Genomic DNA, 16,631 nt, shown 5'->3' with positions numbered 1-16,631 from the left:
TCCCCCCCCCCCCCCCTACCGCCCAAATTGTTGCAACAAATGGAGATTTTCCAACCCTGCCCTGTTGTCGGCTTAAATAGTTCCACGTCAATGCCAACGAACAACTATTTGACCCAATCTCCGAATGAGAAGAGTCAAATTGAATTCAAACATAGATACAAAAAAGGAAAAGAAAAAAAACCCGATGAACTCACTCATACAACAAGAAAGCATGTAGTACAAACAATTCAATACAAAATTTAAAAGACTCACATACCTCAACTATCTGACGACTATCTGTAATTTGCCTCCTAGCACACGGATGATCAATCTCAAGAAGAGAAGGCATCTGTTCTGTCAATTCATCAAGGGATGCAAGCAGTGCTTTTTTCTTACTTCTACTCAAGGCATTTACAGAGGCTTGTCTCCCAATATCCTGTTTCAATAAATATCTTTGTAAATGTCTGTTTCTGACACAGAAACAAGACAAGAAAAAATGAAAGACATTTATGTAGTAGATTACCTTTACTTGCTTCAAAATACCATCAAGGGAGATGAGAGAGGCAAGTCTTGCATCTTCAACAGCAGTAGAGGGATTTTGGATAGGTGAACCACCATCTTCCAGCATAAGTAAAGCTATATCATTTTTCATTTGTTGTAAAATCTGACAACATTAGTTTTACATATCAGAAGATGCTCGAATATAGGAAATTAAAGAATGAAAAAAGTTACATAGATAACATTGACAAATTAGCATTTATAGAAATGCCAAATCATCTGTAATTTTTTCGTTTGTAGTAAAATCTGACAACAAAAATGCAGATCAGAATATGCTAAAATGTAATCAAGTAGACTAAAGAAACATCGATAACATTGGCATTTAAGCATTAATAGCAAATGTTTATTTGCAGAATAGAACCAACATGGAAGAACAGGACATAGAAAGAAAGCATGAGAGATGAGTATTTGTTTCTTGCCACCAAACGTGGAAATGTGCTCTTTAAGGTGTTAAGCTTGTCACAAGTAATAAATGGACCAAGTATATAGGAGAGTGAAAAGAAATTATGAAGTTATGAAGTACCTTTCTTCTTTTATGATCGACTGACTCAAGAGCTGATCGCAACTTTGTAACTTGAGCCGCATCTTCTGCCTCTTCCATAGCCAAGGTACCAGCAATGTCCTGATAAAATAGAAAAATGTACGTAAATGTCCAAAATATCATGGTCTATTTACCACTACACTGTTGAGGTAGCAAAATCCAGCAGGGGAGTTAGATAGGAACGTAAGATTTATTACTCAGGTTCACACACACACACACAAAAAAAAGAAAAAAAAAAAGAAAAAAAAAAGAATCATCAATCCTCATCCACGTGAAGACAGGACACAACGTTGAAGATGCTACAGTGTTGCAAAAAATAGAAATCCTACTGGATGTGCTTAGGTGAAAAGACAAGAATGTAGTGGTATTTTCCCATGCAGCAATCATGAAAGAGCACCACTCTTGTTCTGAACAAGACAGCAATTGATATCGGGCAAAGTTTTTCTTTTGTCCTTGTACAATGTTCTTTTTTGAAAAATATGAACATAAAAACATTAGTGGCTTTAAACTCATGAAATATTTAAAAGACCGTAGGCAAGTAGTCCGATGAAATTTGAACCAATAATATCCCAATTGTATCTAAATGAATTTGAACAAGTTTGATTTATTTATAAGAATTTGGTGACATTTGAAAATTATGATTTAGGTAGCTGAGAAAATAATGACTTTTCTCGACTCTAAAAAAATGAAAGGAATTTCCATCCTCGAATAAGTTGAGGATATTAAAATGGATTTCTATTAAAATTGTGTGGATCAATCAATTCACACTGCCTATGATTTGCCATGAAAAAAGTCTAAGACTAGATCAAAAAACAAAACTTTTTACTCGACGGAAGTTATCTTTCAAAATATTTTCACAAGCAATAACACGGTGAAAAAATCAATCCAAGCATTTATTCAAAACAATTGACGTGTTAAATAGTAGTAAACTTAATAAGTTTTTGAAGACAATTAATGATGAGACCAAGATCCTTCGATTTTCCATGAAAAGATTCAAAATGAGATCAAAATGCACCTTCAAGTGCTGCAATTGGGAAGAATAGACCCGTTTTGTATACTCAGAGAGAAGCTGGCCAAGAGCATCGGTAGAAGGAGGCATTGCAGCACCAAGTCCACCCATCCACCCATCCATGATTGCTGTTGACAGGAGTTCTAGCTGACCAGTTGCTCCCCCTGCTGCATCGTCTCCAGTAACAGACAAATATTCAAAGTTCTCTATAAGCCATGACCTAATCTGACGCTGCAGCTCGCCAGCTGGAGTGTGTACAAATAAAGCAGCCAGAGCCTTATTTCCAACAGCAAAGCTTTTTGCATCCTCGTTAATTTCTCTTAGCTTTCCAGCTGTCACTTGCAGCCTCGGAGAATCCTGTCCAATACAGTTCAAAGTAGTGAGAACAGATGTATCGTAATAATATACAATGGACTTCCTGAAAATGTAGAAAACCATTATTTTCTTGTGTTAAGTAACAAGTGGAACAGAATATAGAAAGTTGGAAGCATATTATCCAGATGGGAGGGACCTGAAGACAGCGTGATCTCATGATAATGCATTAAAAATTGTATCATGAAGTACTTGCCAATTCATCTCCTGCCACCAGCATGTGTGCAGGAATGCACATAACAGTTTTTCTTGGTATCTCTTTTGGAAAGAGAAAGTGGAATATATTCATATTGACTATCCCCATGCATTAGTTCAGACTGGTGGGCAGATAACAAAACGATGATAAAAACACTACCTGATCAAGACCCCGAATTTTGGATACTACTGATGAAAATCTGGACTTTTTTTCTGGCCTAAGATTCACTTTAAAGCCTTGGATCTGCTCGTCAATATATCGCACGGGAGATCTTCCTGGACTGCTACCCCTGCTGGAGCTTCTACTGCGTCCAGTACTTGCCTTCTCAAGAAAACACTCAACAGGAGAGACCTGCAATAAAAAAGATACAAGGACTGAACATGATGCAAAGTCAAAGAAAATGTACAGCGGAGAAGAGAACGATGGAAACACATTAAATATTTAAAAACCTTGATGGATTGTAGCTCCGGAGACCTAGCAAGCAAAGATCTTATGTACAATATTCTAACTCGTGAAACAAGCATCGTGTCCATCACCCTTCTTGGTTCCATCTTACAGATGAAAGAGAAAACAGCATCTCTTATTTCAGCGAGTATTTCATGCTCCCTAGAAGCACCTGCTTTAATAACTGCAGCTAAGATCTGCAAGATTTATTTCCAATCAATTGACTAAAAAGTTCCTCTCATTATACCCCAGTGATATCATCAACCTCATGCTGGAAGGAAAGTGGTATAGAAAAAATTAATAATAATAATAAATAAAATAGATAAGGAGACACAATATGAACCTTGTACAAAATTCTATACTGTGCCTATGTCCCCACACAGCTCCCACCAGAGAAACGTAGCCCATGACAAAACTGATTTAGCACTACAGCTAATTAATGAAAATCTCTTGTCCTCAAATCAGAACCAGCTTTACTAACGCAAGTTTATAAATAATTGGTTTTAATGAAAATAAATAAATAAAGATACCGTTAATACTTTTAACCAATAAGACTAGAAATATGGATATCAATATTTAGTATCCCTTCTAAAATTAAACTTATATATACCAGCATTAAAAGCTTGTTTGCACCATCTGAAATAGCAGCAGGGCTGTCATACTGTTCAGGGTTGAAATCATTCAGAGCAGATGTAAGATACTCTCCTGCTGGGGTAGTTTTAACTTTATCAGAACCAGCTTTAACTAAGGCAAGATTCCCCTCAGCTTTGTCTACAGCTGATGGAGAAGGAACAATAGCCATCGAGCTCCCTTTACTCATGTCATTGGTATCATTTCTGTTTCAGCAACCAGGAAGTTCAAAGTATATATGAAGTAGCAAGTAATTGAACTGAAAGCATTTACAAACTTCAGATTTGACTAAATACCTGCGAGGATCCTGAGGTTGAACAATCCCAGAACCTTGGGGTAATGTACTTGGCAACTAGAAGTCAAATAAATAAAAACACCAATACAAGTAATAGCTTAGTACCATACAGAATACTATTAATAATTGAAATAGCCCATAAAATACCATTCACTAAATAGGCATGGTAACGGTACTGGCTAAACAAACCTAACTAGTAAAATTTCTCATAAGCCGAATGATTTGTAGAAATCCTGTTGATATAAATAAAATCCAATGGGCGATGATGATAGCCATAACTCTCTAAATAAAATTACACATTTCAAAATTCTATCACATCGCACATTGCTGCCGTTTGGTTGTATTGTTAGAACTCAAAGGCTCAATTGTAGAACCTAGAGAACGGATCCTGTCGAAATAAGGCCATGCTGCTTTGTTGTATTATTTGTAGGATGACAGTGGAGGACCTCGTTCATATTCACCAGAGATGTGATTTCGCCGATGTTTGGACTTGTTTCTTTGAGGCGTTCGGCTTTTGTTTTGCCAACTCTCAAGGGTTGTTTCTATGACAATTGAAAATTGTACTATCTTGTAGGGTTTTTGAAGCGAGGAAAATAATAGAATCTTTAGAGGGCAGGTGAGATCTTCTGGCGATAATTGATTCAGTGTGAAAATCTATATTTCTTTTTGAGCTTCAGTGACAATGTCTTTTTGTAATTACCCTCAACATTTTATTTTTCCTTGATTGAAGCCCCTTTTTGTAGTTTGGCTTCCTTGCGTGGGCTTTACTTTAAGGGCTTTACTTTGTATGCTCACGTATTCTTTCAATTTTCTCAATGGAAATTCGGTTATTCATTAAAAAAAAATGTTAAGCACATTGCCCTTGAACAAGCTATTGAAAAATGTCCTTGTATTCCAGTGTGCTCAACTATACGTACCTATAGTACAAAAATATATAGAAACCCTTGAAGTACAGAGTAGCATGCTTCATGCCAAATCAACATAGGACACTAGCCAGACTTTTAGACAATAAATCAATCAAACATGTTAATGGAAGCTCAAAGAGAACAACAAACCTTTTTATAAATGAACATAACTAAGCAGAAATTCAAGTATCAGAAGCTGTTTAAACCTGTACCGGAGAAATTCAGATCTCAAAGAGATGATGTTTTTACCTGGGGTGATCCAACCAAAGATGCTTTCTCTGTCAAGCGATCAAACAATTTTTCGTTTTCTTCATGTAATCTCTGCAAAAATAGCACAAAGTCAAACCCCAGGTACAAAACAACTTGATTGGAGCATGAGCGTGTCAACTAGCTAATGAACTAGAAATTGAATTCAAACTAGTTAGATATTACACCAAAACATAAAAAATAGGCCAAAAGCCTAAAACAATATTGAAGTACAGAACTCTAGGAATTTAGAAAGGAAAAAAAAAATTCCAGGGGTCAACATGCAATAGATGAAAAAGGCAGTTCATCTTATGATGTATGTACTCTTATCAGTGACCTATTAAGAAACAATAATTTAATCCAAGAAGAAGTTCAAATTTTATGGATTCACGTCGTCAAATCAATAGCTTAGGGACTATCGACAGAAAGGAATATATAATATATCTTTGATGAAAAACAAGTTGTTTAGGAGGAGAGATTAGATCCCTCTTAAAAATTTCGTATGACTTGTTGAGGTGGTCTTTCCAAAGATTTCATAAATTGTTCCACTTTTTTAATGAATTCTTGTTGGGACACTGTTTTTACTTTTCAAATTTTTATTTGGAAGGTTGTTTGGTAATTTAAAGTGTTTATTCTTGTGGGAGGCGATCTATACTCCTAAAGACAGTTTTCTTTTAATTATTAGTTTGTATCTCTTCAAATATCAATGAAAGTTTCTTCTTCTTTTTCGAAAGAGAAAACAACATTCTTATCAAAGATATCAGCCAACATATAATTTCAGAGAACAGACCTCTATAAGAGCATCACGTTTTTTGAGCTCTTCTTCAAGCTTCTTGCTTACTGCAGAAGAATCCATGCCATCTCCAGTGGCCTTGGATGGTTCTGTGCTCAATGACGATCTGACTTCATTCACTTGTGACTCTATGCTTTTAATCTTTGACTACATGGACACAAAAATTATACCATTTCCATCACTTAAAAAATAATAGAGTTACAATTATTCAGGTCAAGAGTCCTGATATGAAAAAGAACCAACCTGCAAAATCTGAATGGTTGAATCTCTCTGTTGTATCTGAAGTTTCTGCTCTTGCTCCAAATGCAAGAGTTGAGCTACTTGATTTTTAAGCTGAGCACTTTGTTCCTTTTCTGTCTTAAGATTTTCTGCGAGTGAAATGTTTTCCACCTACATCAAATAGAACACAATTCAGCGGCATTGATGCTTGAAGTAATATGACACAACTAACATCAACGTGTGGACACAAAAGAAAGAATTATTTTGAAATTAAAGCAAAAATGCTGCCTGAAAGAAAAGTTTAATAGAAAAACGAGACATCAAAATAGTCGATAGTAAGAGAACAAGATATAATTAGTTTCATAAAATGTCGATCAAACCCTTATGACAGAAAAAGGATTCAAGCACTAAAAAGGGTTTCAACCTGATGAATAAGTATACACGCCTCACTTCAGAAAAATATATGAGTAAACGATTACATTAATCTTTTGAACACAAGCATGGTTCAAATTGTAAAATAGTTTGCAATGATTTTTTGGAGTATAACATCAGGCTGACCATCAATTGATATAAATTAATGAAAATAATAATACTATTCTTTTACTTCCGGTGGTATCTATAACAAAATGGTGTAAATTGTTAATCTATGCTTCAGTAGAAGGACATTTTTTTATAAGACAACCAGACTGAAAAAGAAGAAGATTTGTGTTTATACATCCCAAAACTCAAATCAACTCCATTATTCATCCTAAACCTTCCATTTCATAGTTGACATGTAAAAAGCAAGGTAGAAAAAGGAGAAACCAAAACTGAGATTCCATTGAATAATGTAACTGTGTAAGAAAAAACATAAGTTAAGAACCTTTAAATCTGATTGCAGAGTAGAAGAAACTTTCCACGCCTTCTGAACTTCATTGAAGAGTAAAACACACTGGTCATTAGCATCTTCAAGTGCACTTTTCAGTCCCAGAACCTCTTGTTTTAGATCCTGAATTTCTTTTTCCTTGTCATATAACTCCTTACGTGCATCATTTGCCTATAAGAATTAGCAGGAATGAAATTGTGAACAAGACAGATGTACTCTTAAAATACTTCCATTTGGAGCCCACAGTTGCCCCACAAACGATGCAGGTTACATCATGTATTTTATTGTACTATAGATGTAAATATCTTTTTCTTCTTCTTCTTCTTCTTTTTTTTTTTTTTTTAAGTAGAAACCAAGCTTTCATTAGAATAAGAGAAAGAACACAAAAAGGAGTTACTATAATGAATGGTAGAATGATGCGTACTTTTACATATGCATCCTCAGAAACCTATTACTGCTTAATCAATCAAATAGTAAAAGATCTTTTCAATGATATTTAGAAGTACTATTTAAGTCTTCAGATCAGCTCCTGAGCCTGGACCAAAGATAAACATGAGTTACTCTCCTATCTTATATCTTGTTTTTACTCCAATGTTAAAGTTATATCTTTCTCTTTGATGATTAATCTTCTTTCACAGAAGATTGTAACACACCAGATGATGACAGTACTGAATATCATCTAGACATGTAGCCACATTCAATAAAATAAGTTCACACTTACAATATCTCTCCATTTTTTAATTGTATCTCGATTTCCAAGACTTAATACAGCATTCCGTGCTCTTGCAGAGAAGTTTAATGATGAAAGCGTCTCTGAAAGATTTGAAGCATTTGGGCTGAGGTGGACAATCATCAAAGTTTTCGAACTCCCGCCTACATAAATTGAACATATTAAACAAAAGGAACCAGGTCTAAATCATTCCAGCAGCCTTAGGATAACAATATAGACAATTAAGTGAAAAATTGAAAGCAAAAGAAATTGCTTGGGATGAGAACAAGGCGATAAGCCTGATAGAAAACTTTTCACCCAGTAATACGAGTACCACATAGAAAAACTTAAATACTGGCAAGGTAAAAGTCTGAGTGTGTGTCAACTATTACAGAGGAGAGAGAGGAAACAGTCAAATATAAAGCAACATGTAGCTTCTCCTGGAAGATGCCAAATTTTTTCTCACATCCAGAGTTGTTACTATAAATTGTTGGAGAAAAAAAAAATTATGACTTGTAGCACATTCTGCATTCAACTGTCTCTTAAATTCCAAATAAAGATGCACCCAGGACTATTACTCCTAGAAATGACGTGCGAGTGGACACAATTATTCAATTCTAAGACAAAAGAAAACATTGGTTGGTCCTTCCTTATTTGTGACAAGGTTCGTTTGTGTCAGAATGCCTCTTTCACGCACCGAACTGTCAGCTCTCAAAAGAGCATGCACCAGAAATTGTAAAGCATAAACTATAGAAATAATTTTAGTTACAAGCTTTTTACAACAATCTTTATTTCAAAAAGAAAGGTAGACTAACGAAAAATCTTTTAAGTCAAATTTCATAAGCTTGCACGATGAAACAAGGTGAGAAAAATATTAAAGCATTGAGAAACCATACTAATCTTGTCCAAACCTTATAGTGGTCACTAATCTAAGATATTAAAATCTTTCGAGTTTCCAGAAAACTAAACATTGGATATCAAAAACAAATAAGGAATCATACAATTCTTGAATATGGTGTCATTTTATAAACCTGTGATAGATATGAGACAAACAAGTTGTTGTCACATACACAACATGCCCGTTTAAAAAATTATTCTGGCATCAAACATTAGCAACATGTGCAAGGTTTAGAAATAATATGAGGGATAACATCGTGCACCCTCCATGCAACCGTAATGACATGGTTGATGATTCTAGCCCAAAACAACTTCATAAACCAAAAAGATTACCTTACCTATCGAATCTGCTAGTACTTTTGTGAGCACTGAATTTTCATATGGAACAACTTCCTTCTTAGAAGTCAAAGATGACAAAACATCTCCCAACCTACAAAAGCAGTATCATAATATCTGCAGTGAGGTTATTTCCAGAAGCCAAGAGGGAAAGATTTCTTCACTGAAAAGAAGTTGAATTCCATGGATCAACAACCACCCTTTCATATTTCTAACGTTCACCAAGTCCTAATGTAATTCAAATTTGGGTCCACATTAAATTTAAATCAACTTTCTCGTTAAATTAAATATGATGAAAATCACAAGAAATATAAAGCTTTTGAAAAACCGCAGTCACTTGGTTTATTTTTACAAATTGCAACCAAAACATGTTAGCAAATCTCAGAAATTAAAAATTTTCAAAATTGGAAACAATAATTCCATCCAATTAATAAAAAAGGATGCCTCAAAAATTAGTTTAAGAAAATACCCCATGCCCAGTGGGCTAAAAAAGAAAAGAAAATATACGCTGAAAGTGATTTCATGACATGCAGCAAATCTGTGACCCTCTCGCCACTATCATCTTCCGTAATTGAACTCTCACTGCCAGCCAAGTCTACAAGGGAAAGCTTGCTATATGTACTTTCACTGGTGATCAGATTGGTATAATATATATGTATTGTGGTGATCCTGTAATAGCCAAGTTTGAAGCCTTGTAAGACGGTGAACATACAAGCCGTGAAAATACTGAAAATTAGAATTGGAAAAAATTATGCAACCCCTCCACTCTAGCAGGTTTTTCTATCAAACTCCCTAGTAGACTTATGTCACGGTTCTTTCTTGAAAGAAGCACTACCAGTTAAATATGGTTCCTTGTAACATTACAAACTGCAAGTTCAAACATTATAAATCAAAATTACATGATGGAACAATAAATATATGCAAATCGTAAAATACAAATTAATTGATTGTGAGCAACAATTCCATTTGAATATTATATTTCACATAGTTTAGACCCAAAATTTCTGCACAAAATATTGAAAGGGCATCAAATATCCATCTAACAGCAGTAAAGTAAATAAAATAATGAAACTCCAGTAGGTGGATCTTCAACCTTTTTCTTACGTTCAGAAAAAATCAAGACTCCACACATATCTAGCAGGAGATGCAAAACTCCATTAGGCAATAACTGACACATTTCTTTGATAAGAATGACAGAGATAAAGTTGGGGTCAACTACCTCAACCCACAACCAAATCCCATCAAGCAGGTTTTCAAATAAGCAAAAAAAAAAAAAAATTGCACATTCAACATTGCATAGTTCTTTTTTACCCAGGCCATAAATAACACAAAAGAAAATAGATAAAAAAATTCAAAAGAACCAGGTTCAAACCATACAAATGAGAAACATTCCACTTTGATGTATCATTTCCCCGTGCATTAGTTGCTGCTTTCAAAATTCTAGAGAACTCCAATGGGTTATCTACTTTTTCTTGCACAAGTCCTGCAAACAACTCTGGCGTATCAACGTGGAGATCTGAAGAGATGACTGATTCAGCGAGCAAATCCCTGATCTTCAAGAACATGAAAGGGCTTCAATAGAGTATTGCATACAGCTCAGAGATGGAATCTAAAACTACAATGCAATGGAAAATGAAATTCACCAAGGAAAAGAACCTGTTCATTATAGAGCTCGCAAACCGTAACAAAAAATTTAAATCGAGAAGTAGAGGTTGAATCAGAGTTGGCTAAATCAAATAACTCCTCAAAACAACGAGCATATAAACCACGGTCATGGCTGGATCCTTCCTGTGCAAGAAAAATAATAAATTGAAAAAAAAAAACAGCTCAACCAGCTCAATATGCTCAGAAATTGGCTGATAGTAAGATAAGAATGCTATACTTCAATAAACCTACATATGAAAGAAACAAACACTGATGGGAACAGAAACATTTGATAACCAAGGTCATTATGTGAAGAAGGTATTGGCTATTTATGACGGATAAAGAAATGAAAACAAAACTACACTCCTAACAGTTAAATGAAAAACTACCACTTCCCATTAACTCCAATTATGTGGAAAAAAGAATGGGAAAACTTAACCATTTGCAGTATGAATTTATGACTATGCGGACAGATGGTGGAGTGCTTGTTTGGTACTTTCATACAGATATTGAGGACAATCTTTCGGTTTTATGGTGTTCAGAAGTTGGAGAGTTCAAAGGTTCTATTTTGTGACTTAATATTTGCACACACATACTTTTAGTACATATGGTTGGAGAAGATAGCAAGGTTTTCCAAAGATCCCTACGCAAAGTGAACAGAATAGTAGGCTGTAATAAGTTTAATTGCCACTCGCAGGATCTGCTGGATTAAAAGGAAAAATTGCAATTACTGTATTTTAGAAACGAGATCCCATTGGGAAGCCATATTCTGAATCCTTGGCTTGATTCTAGATGATGCCTCATCTCCATCCCCTTTCTATGTACACTCAGTCCCTTTTTTATCATAGTTCTTGAATTACTATTAAAATTAATATTGGGAGAATGGAAAATTGTTGATTTTATGAATCAGAAATAATCTGATATCCCATAAGAAGTACAAAGTTGTCTGTTACAAATATAACTTTACATATACCTATCTTGCCCTTTTAGCTAACAAGATCAAGTGTAGAATAGTTTCTTAACAAATACAACTTTACATCTAAACCAAATTTGTTTCTCGACATTTCTGTGACCCAGACCCTTTTTCTTTTATTAACAAAATCAAGCTCAGCAATACAAATTCTAACAAGAGGCTAATAAATGAATATTAGCTTTGTATTTTATTGAGATTAGCATCCTGAGATGCTGGGAAAAAATTGAAATCAAATTCAACTAGTTCATAGCAAAACAATTATATTTTCCTACAAAATTAAGTTCTCATGTAAATCAGAAATGTAGTGCGCCAATATGATACCAAAATATGAAATTCTATTTAAATTAAATTGATGTTCAGAGTGAAGTTTTGAAATAATATGTATTTAGTTGATTTATGGATGAAATACTACTTTAATTTATTTAAATGGATATGTAGAACTAATTAACAACAAAGGCAAGATCCTAGTGCATCCTTACAGATAAACTCTAGACAACAAACACATGCATCTTTGACACTAAAGCATCAAAAAAACGATCCTTGCAAGATAAACAAAATTATAAACACAATTAATCTTCACTCCTAGGCATCAAGATACCCGTAGTAATTAGCATAACAACCCTCACCCAAGAAAAAAAAAAAACTATACACATTAGCAAATGCATAATGACACAAACAAAGGCCGCTATTAAGATGCATCTACATCAGTTGGCGGGAGAGTAAAAGGAGGGAAGAAACGAGTCAAACAGAGGGAGACAGGAGACCAACCATGGTGTGCGTCTTTCCTGAGAATGTTTGTCCATAGGCAAGTATAGAAACATTATGTCCATCCAACGCGGACTGTGCAAAAGGCTGAACATCACTGAACAATTCGGCTGCACATGTCATAACAATTCAAGATACATTAATAACACAACCGTAGTAAACCATAATTTGCATTATTAAATAAATAAATAAATCACTGGAAAACACTAGTAGGACCAGTTGAGGTAGGGGGAACACACATTCCTTTCACCTTGTCCAACATGAGGCCCATAGACCCTATCAAACTCAAAGTCCTTTTTGGGGTTAGAGACCGTATCATCACCAGTGATGATGCGGACTGTGCTTTCATCAGGAAATTCAACAACAGATGGACCTTCCTCCTCAAATGGTGGTCTAGTTCGGCAGAAAACTTTTATGTTCCCTGAAATTAATAAACCAGTAATTGTTAGAACTAAATTTTAGAGGTTGTCAAATTTATAAAGGAAAATGGGTGTACCTTTGGCTGTCAACAATTCATTAAACAACCTTCTTTTCTCATCGAGTAGTGGACCAATGCTCGCCTGAGTTTCAATGGCCACTCTATCTGATATCCAGATATGAGAACACTTTAAGAACCACCAATAATTGTATTTAAACAGGAATTTATAAAAATATATAGCCTTTGAACAAGGTAAACCAAAACCAAACAGATTTGCATGGTTCTCGTGGATATCGTCTCAAATTTGGAAGCTACAAACTACAATAATCTGTCAATCTCATTAAATCGAGTAATTTACGTGATTTAAAATCTAGAAACAAGGAACTCAACATGGAAAATAAGTAAGCCGCAGTGCTCATTGTCTTACCTAGCTTACGGGTCTTCTCTGCAAGAACGCCAAGATACCGAGTAACTCGATCTAGTTTTGCATTCGAATACTCCTGCAGTTCACTTGCTTCTTGTTTCAGCTCCAAGTAATCTTCTTTAGCTAGCTGTCAAAGTAAAGAACGAACTTCTTAACGAGTACAGGAGATGAGCCTTTACAGAAGTCCATGTGTAGCCTAAAATGCCTCCGAATTTTAAAACAAAAGACATAAAAAACAACATGAACAGGCAAGCCCATGTATAGAAACTCATATAGGGAATCAAGAATAAATTCGAAATCTTGAGAAAACCTCGAATCTGTCTATTGATTGAGAAATGGATCTAACGCATAGCAGAGAAACGTATAAGGTGGATGTACAGACAACTTGAATATGAAGGCGGAAATTCTTCAGTGCTTTTACATCGAATATTGGTGTTTAACCGATGCCTGAAAATGACTAGGAAATCGAAACCAAGCTGCGAAGATTCCAAGTCCTCCACGTGTGACCGCTTACAACAAGCACACACGGCCAAACCATGCATGCCTTCACTTATATGGAATTGTATCAACCCCGCAAAGATATTTGTAGTCGATATATGGCCTAGAATCATGTTGCCATGTCCAACGAAGGAGCACGTTAATCGAATTCACTAATGAGCAGTCCATTTCATCAAATTCTTAGCTTGGCAATGGCAGCAATATTAACTAATACATCGCTACACTGGAAATGCTTGGGACACTAAAACCGATTCACACTTCGGAGCTACTCATTTCAAACGCAATGTCACTTTTCAGCACCAAATTACAAACGCTTAAGAACAAGGACGAGCAAAACTAAAGAGCTCACAACGAGAAAGAAGAAGAAGAAGAAGAAGAAGAAGAAGAAGTTGATGGTAACAATTGAGAATTAAGTCCGGTTACCTTAACTTTGTCGTTTAATCTCTGAACCTTGGTGACCAGTGAGTGTTTCGGGAGCGCCAAACGTGGAGAAGCTGAAGACGACGAAATTGAATACCTCCGAACCAAAGGAGCGCCTGGCTTGAGCTGATCATCCTGCTCGTAAGACGAAGAAGACGGCTTCCTTGGCTCAAACCCGCTTACCTCCCAATTCCATCTGTTCCTCTGCTCCCCCATTCTCCTCCGGCAACCCTAGAAGCTCAAATTTTTGGAATCCAAAGACGGGGTCGCCTCCCGGTCCTCCGTCTCCACCTTCCTTCTCTCTCTTCTCTGTCTGGCTTTGTCTCTTCTTCTCTGGTATCAGTGGTTAATTGTTCTAATCTTGTAAGCTTTTTAGCCGGTAATGTTATCTGCCCCGTTGGGAGCCATAAATGGAGGGAGTCGATTTGGTTTGTTACCCGTCATACGTTAACGCTAGACGACGCCGTTTTGCTAACGAGGGAATTTTAATTTCTTCCAATTTTCTGAAATCGGAATTATGGGGACACAAACATTGCGCAACGCAACGCAACGCAAACTCCAGCCTAGCCGTTTCATTTTGCCACACAAAAATATTCTGCGCTCCTTATTACTTCACGTCTCCCTATCATTCGTGATAAGGCGCAGCACGTGATCGCGCGTGTGGATTGCTTCCTTCGCTTCCCATTCTGAGCTGGCAACGTGGGTTCTTGCTTGGTGGGCCACCATGGGCCAACCTTTTTGGGCTTAATTTATTGTCTTAATGGGCGCGGGAGGGCAAAGCAGCCCGATTCAAATCGATCCTCTACTTTCTTTTTGCCTCTTTTGGTCTTTTTGTGCTTTCTTTTTTATTGTTTGCTTTTCTGCTAAGCTATCATTTATTTGCTTTCGCCCAAAATTTGAATTAAGATGTGGTATAGTCTCACACAAAAAAAAGAGTCATATATTTAGCATGGCAATGATAAAGATTGGTTCGAGGGTTTGGTTAAATTAATATAATAAAATCAATGCTTTAAATGATCAATTTAAACTTTTAAAACCACATTCACAATTTAACTTAGGTTATAAATCTAGTTATAAATCTAGTTCCGTTGGTAGCTTATTGGTCTAAATTTTAAACTCTTCCAAACTTAAGCCATGTATGACTACAAAAATTAAAAATAGAAACTTAGTTACAGGCATTATTAGTTTTTTTTTTTTAATTTAATATATAATTGCAATATTAGACAAAAAAAAATGAATATAAAGATAGGACGTGCACATTTACTTGTGGAGATCCACTTGGCATGGAGAGGGATCCCCTTTTAGATCGAAAATGGCTGGAGTGAAAAACATGTTTTTTTTTGGTTAAATAAATGAGGCAAATGAAATTAATATAAATATATTTTTAAGTGCTCGTTTATAAACTTTTTTTTTTAGCTCCATTAAAAAGTATTAAAATATATTATTTAATTTTAAGACTAATATTTAAAGTAATATATTTTTTAATTAATAAAAAACAGTAAATTTTAATTTTTTGAATTTTAGAATTGATATCATATGACTTTAAATATTAGATTTTTTTTTTTTCAAGTTTACGAAATATGTTGATTCTTTTACAATTAGGTCGTGTATATATATATATATATATATATATGAAGAATTAAATAAGTGATGGAGATGGATACCGGAGACGGAAGATGACAGCGGAGAACCCCACCAGCAAAATAAAAGTTGAGAATAACAGTACCGAGTCATGCGTGTCGTTCAGAGAACCGCGTCAGTCATAACTGGTGAGTGATGTTGAGATGGAGGAGAGCGAGGAGGGAGATAAGGCGTGGGTATCGAAGCCTAAATACACCTACGATTTACAATTACGGACAGTTCAGAAAGAGACACAGTCGTAGCCATGATAGTAAATGCTTCTCCTGACACTCTTGCTGCTATTTCCCGATAAGCAACAACAAATAAATAAATATTAAAAATCACATTTTTATCTCTCATTTTCAATCAAATATCAATATATATTCCTCCTTTACTTTTTTTTTTCTTTTGTTTTTTATAACAAATTTAGTTTATTAACTTTCAAATGAGTTATTTAGTCCTTATCTAGAAGATTAAATAAATTTTATTACCTACATAAATCAATAAACTAGTTCATGATCCATATATTTATAAGCTACCTAACTTACACTGACTATATATTTATAAGCTACCTAACTTAAAAAAACTATAAAGGATTGTTAACCTAAAAAAATAATTATAATAATAATAAAAAAAACTATAAAAATGATTGTTAACCTAAAAAATTATATTAAATTATGATTTGTATTAAATAATTATAACCATTAAAAAAAAATTCCTGCTAGAGTGAAATTGTAACATGAGATTTAAAATTCAAACCTCTTAATTGATTTTTTTTTTCGTATTTTTTTTTTATTTTTTAAATTTAATTTGTAGACAGTAATTTACGTGTGAGCTTTCAATATTTTTTTTTTTGTTATTTATAATTAAAATTT

The 16,631-nt window shown here is 34.8% G+C and overlaps 1 protein-coding gene across 1 annotated transcript in view; it reads right to left on the bottom strand.

Moving 5' to 3' along the window:
- LOC111453313 (kinesin-like protein KIN-14A) overlaps positions 1–14,656 on the bottom strand; it is a 16,191-nt gene extending 1,535 nt beyond the window's left edge. Inside the window, exons 1-22 of the mRNA XM_023094367.1 lie at positions 14,140–14,656; positions 13,222–13,345; positions 12,873–12,959; positions 12,627–12,797; positions 12,380–12,486; positions 10,651–10,782; positions 10,372–10,547; positions 9,502–9,663; positions 8,997–9,088; positions 7,774–7,925; positions 7,050–7,223; positions 6,212–6,358; positions 5,966–6,115; positions 5,179–5,250; positions 4,026–4,081; positions 3,710–3,935; positions 3,105–3,296; positions 2,815–3,006; positions 2,094–2,444; positions 1,061–1,159; positions 503–643; positions 257–415 (exon numbers count right to left, since the gene is read on the bottom strand). Of these exons, the coding sequence (XP_022950135.1) occupies positions 257–415; positions 503–643; positions 1,061–1,159; positions 2,094–2,444; positions 2,815–3,006; positions 3,105–3,296; positions 3,710–3,935; positions 4,026–4,081; positions 5,179–5,250; positions 5,966–6,115; positions 6,212–6,358; positions 7,050–7,223; positions 7,774–7,925; positions 8,997–9,088; positions 9,502–9,663; positions 10,372–10,547; positions 10,651–10,782; positions 12,380–12,486; positions 12,627–12,797; positions 12,873–12,959; positions 13,222–13,345; positions 14,140–14,352 (3,375 nt within the window). The 5' untranslated portion in view covers positions 14,353–14,656. The remainder of the gene's footprint in view (positions 1–256; positions 416–502; positions 644–1,060; positions 1,160–2,093; positions 2,445–2,814; positions 3,007–3,104; positions 3,297–3,709; positions 3,936–4,025; positions 4,082–5,178; positions 5,251–5,965; positions 6,116–6,211; positions 6,359–7,049; positions 7,224–7,773; positions 7,926–8,996; positions 9,089–9,501; positions 9,664–10,371; positions 10,548–10,650; positions 10,783–12,379; positions 12,487–12,626; positions 12,798–12,872; positions 12,960–13,221; positions 13,346–14,139) is intronic.
- Between the last annotated feature and the right edge of the window lie 1,975 nt (positions 14,657–16,631).

This window comes from Cucurbita moschata, unplaced genomic scaffold (genome assembly GCF_002738365.1).
Source record: "Cucurbita moschata cultivar Rifu unplaced genomic scaffold, Cmos_1.0 Cmo_Scf00015, whole genome shotgun sequence".
In the NCBI taxonomy this organism is placed as follows: Eukaryota; Viridiplantae; Streptophyta; class Magnoliopsida; order Cucurbitales; family Cucurbitaceae; genus Cucurbita; species Cucurbita moschata.
The sequence above is the reverse complement of the archived record's forward strand: the minus strand, read 5'-3'. Positions and strand labels throughout refer to the sequence as shown.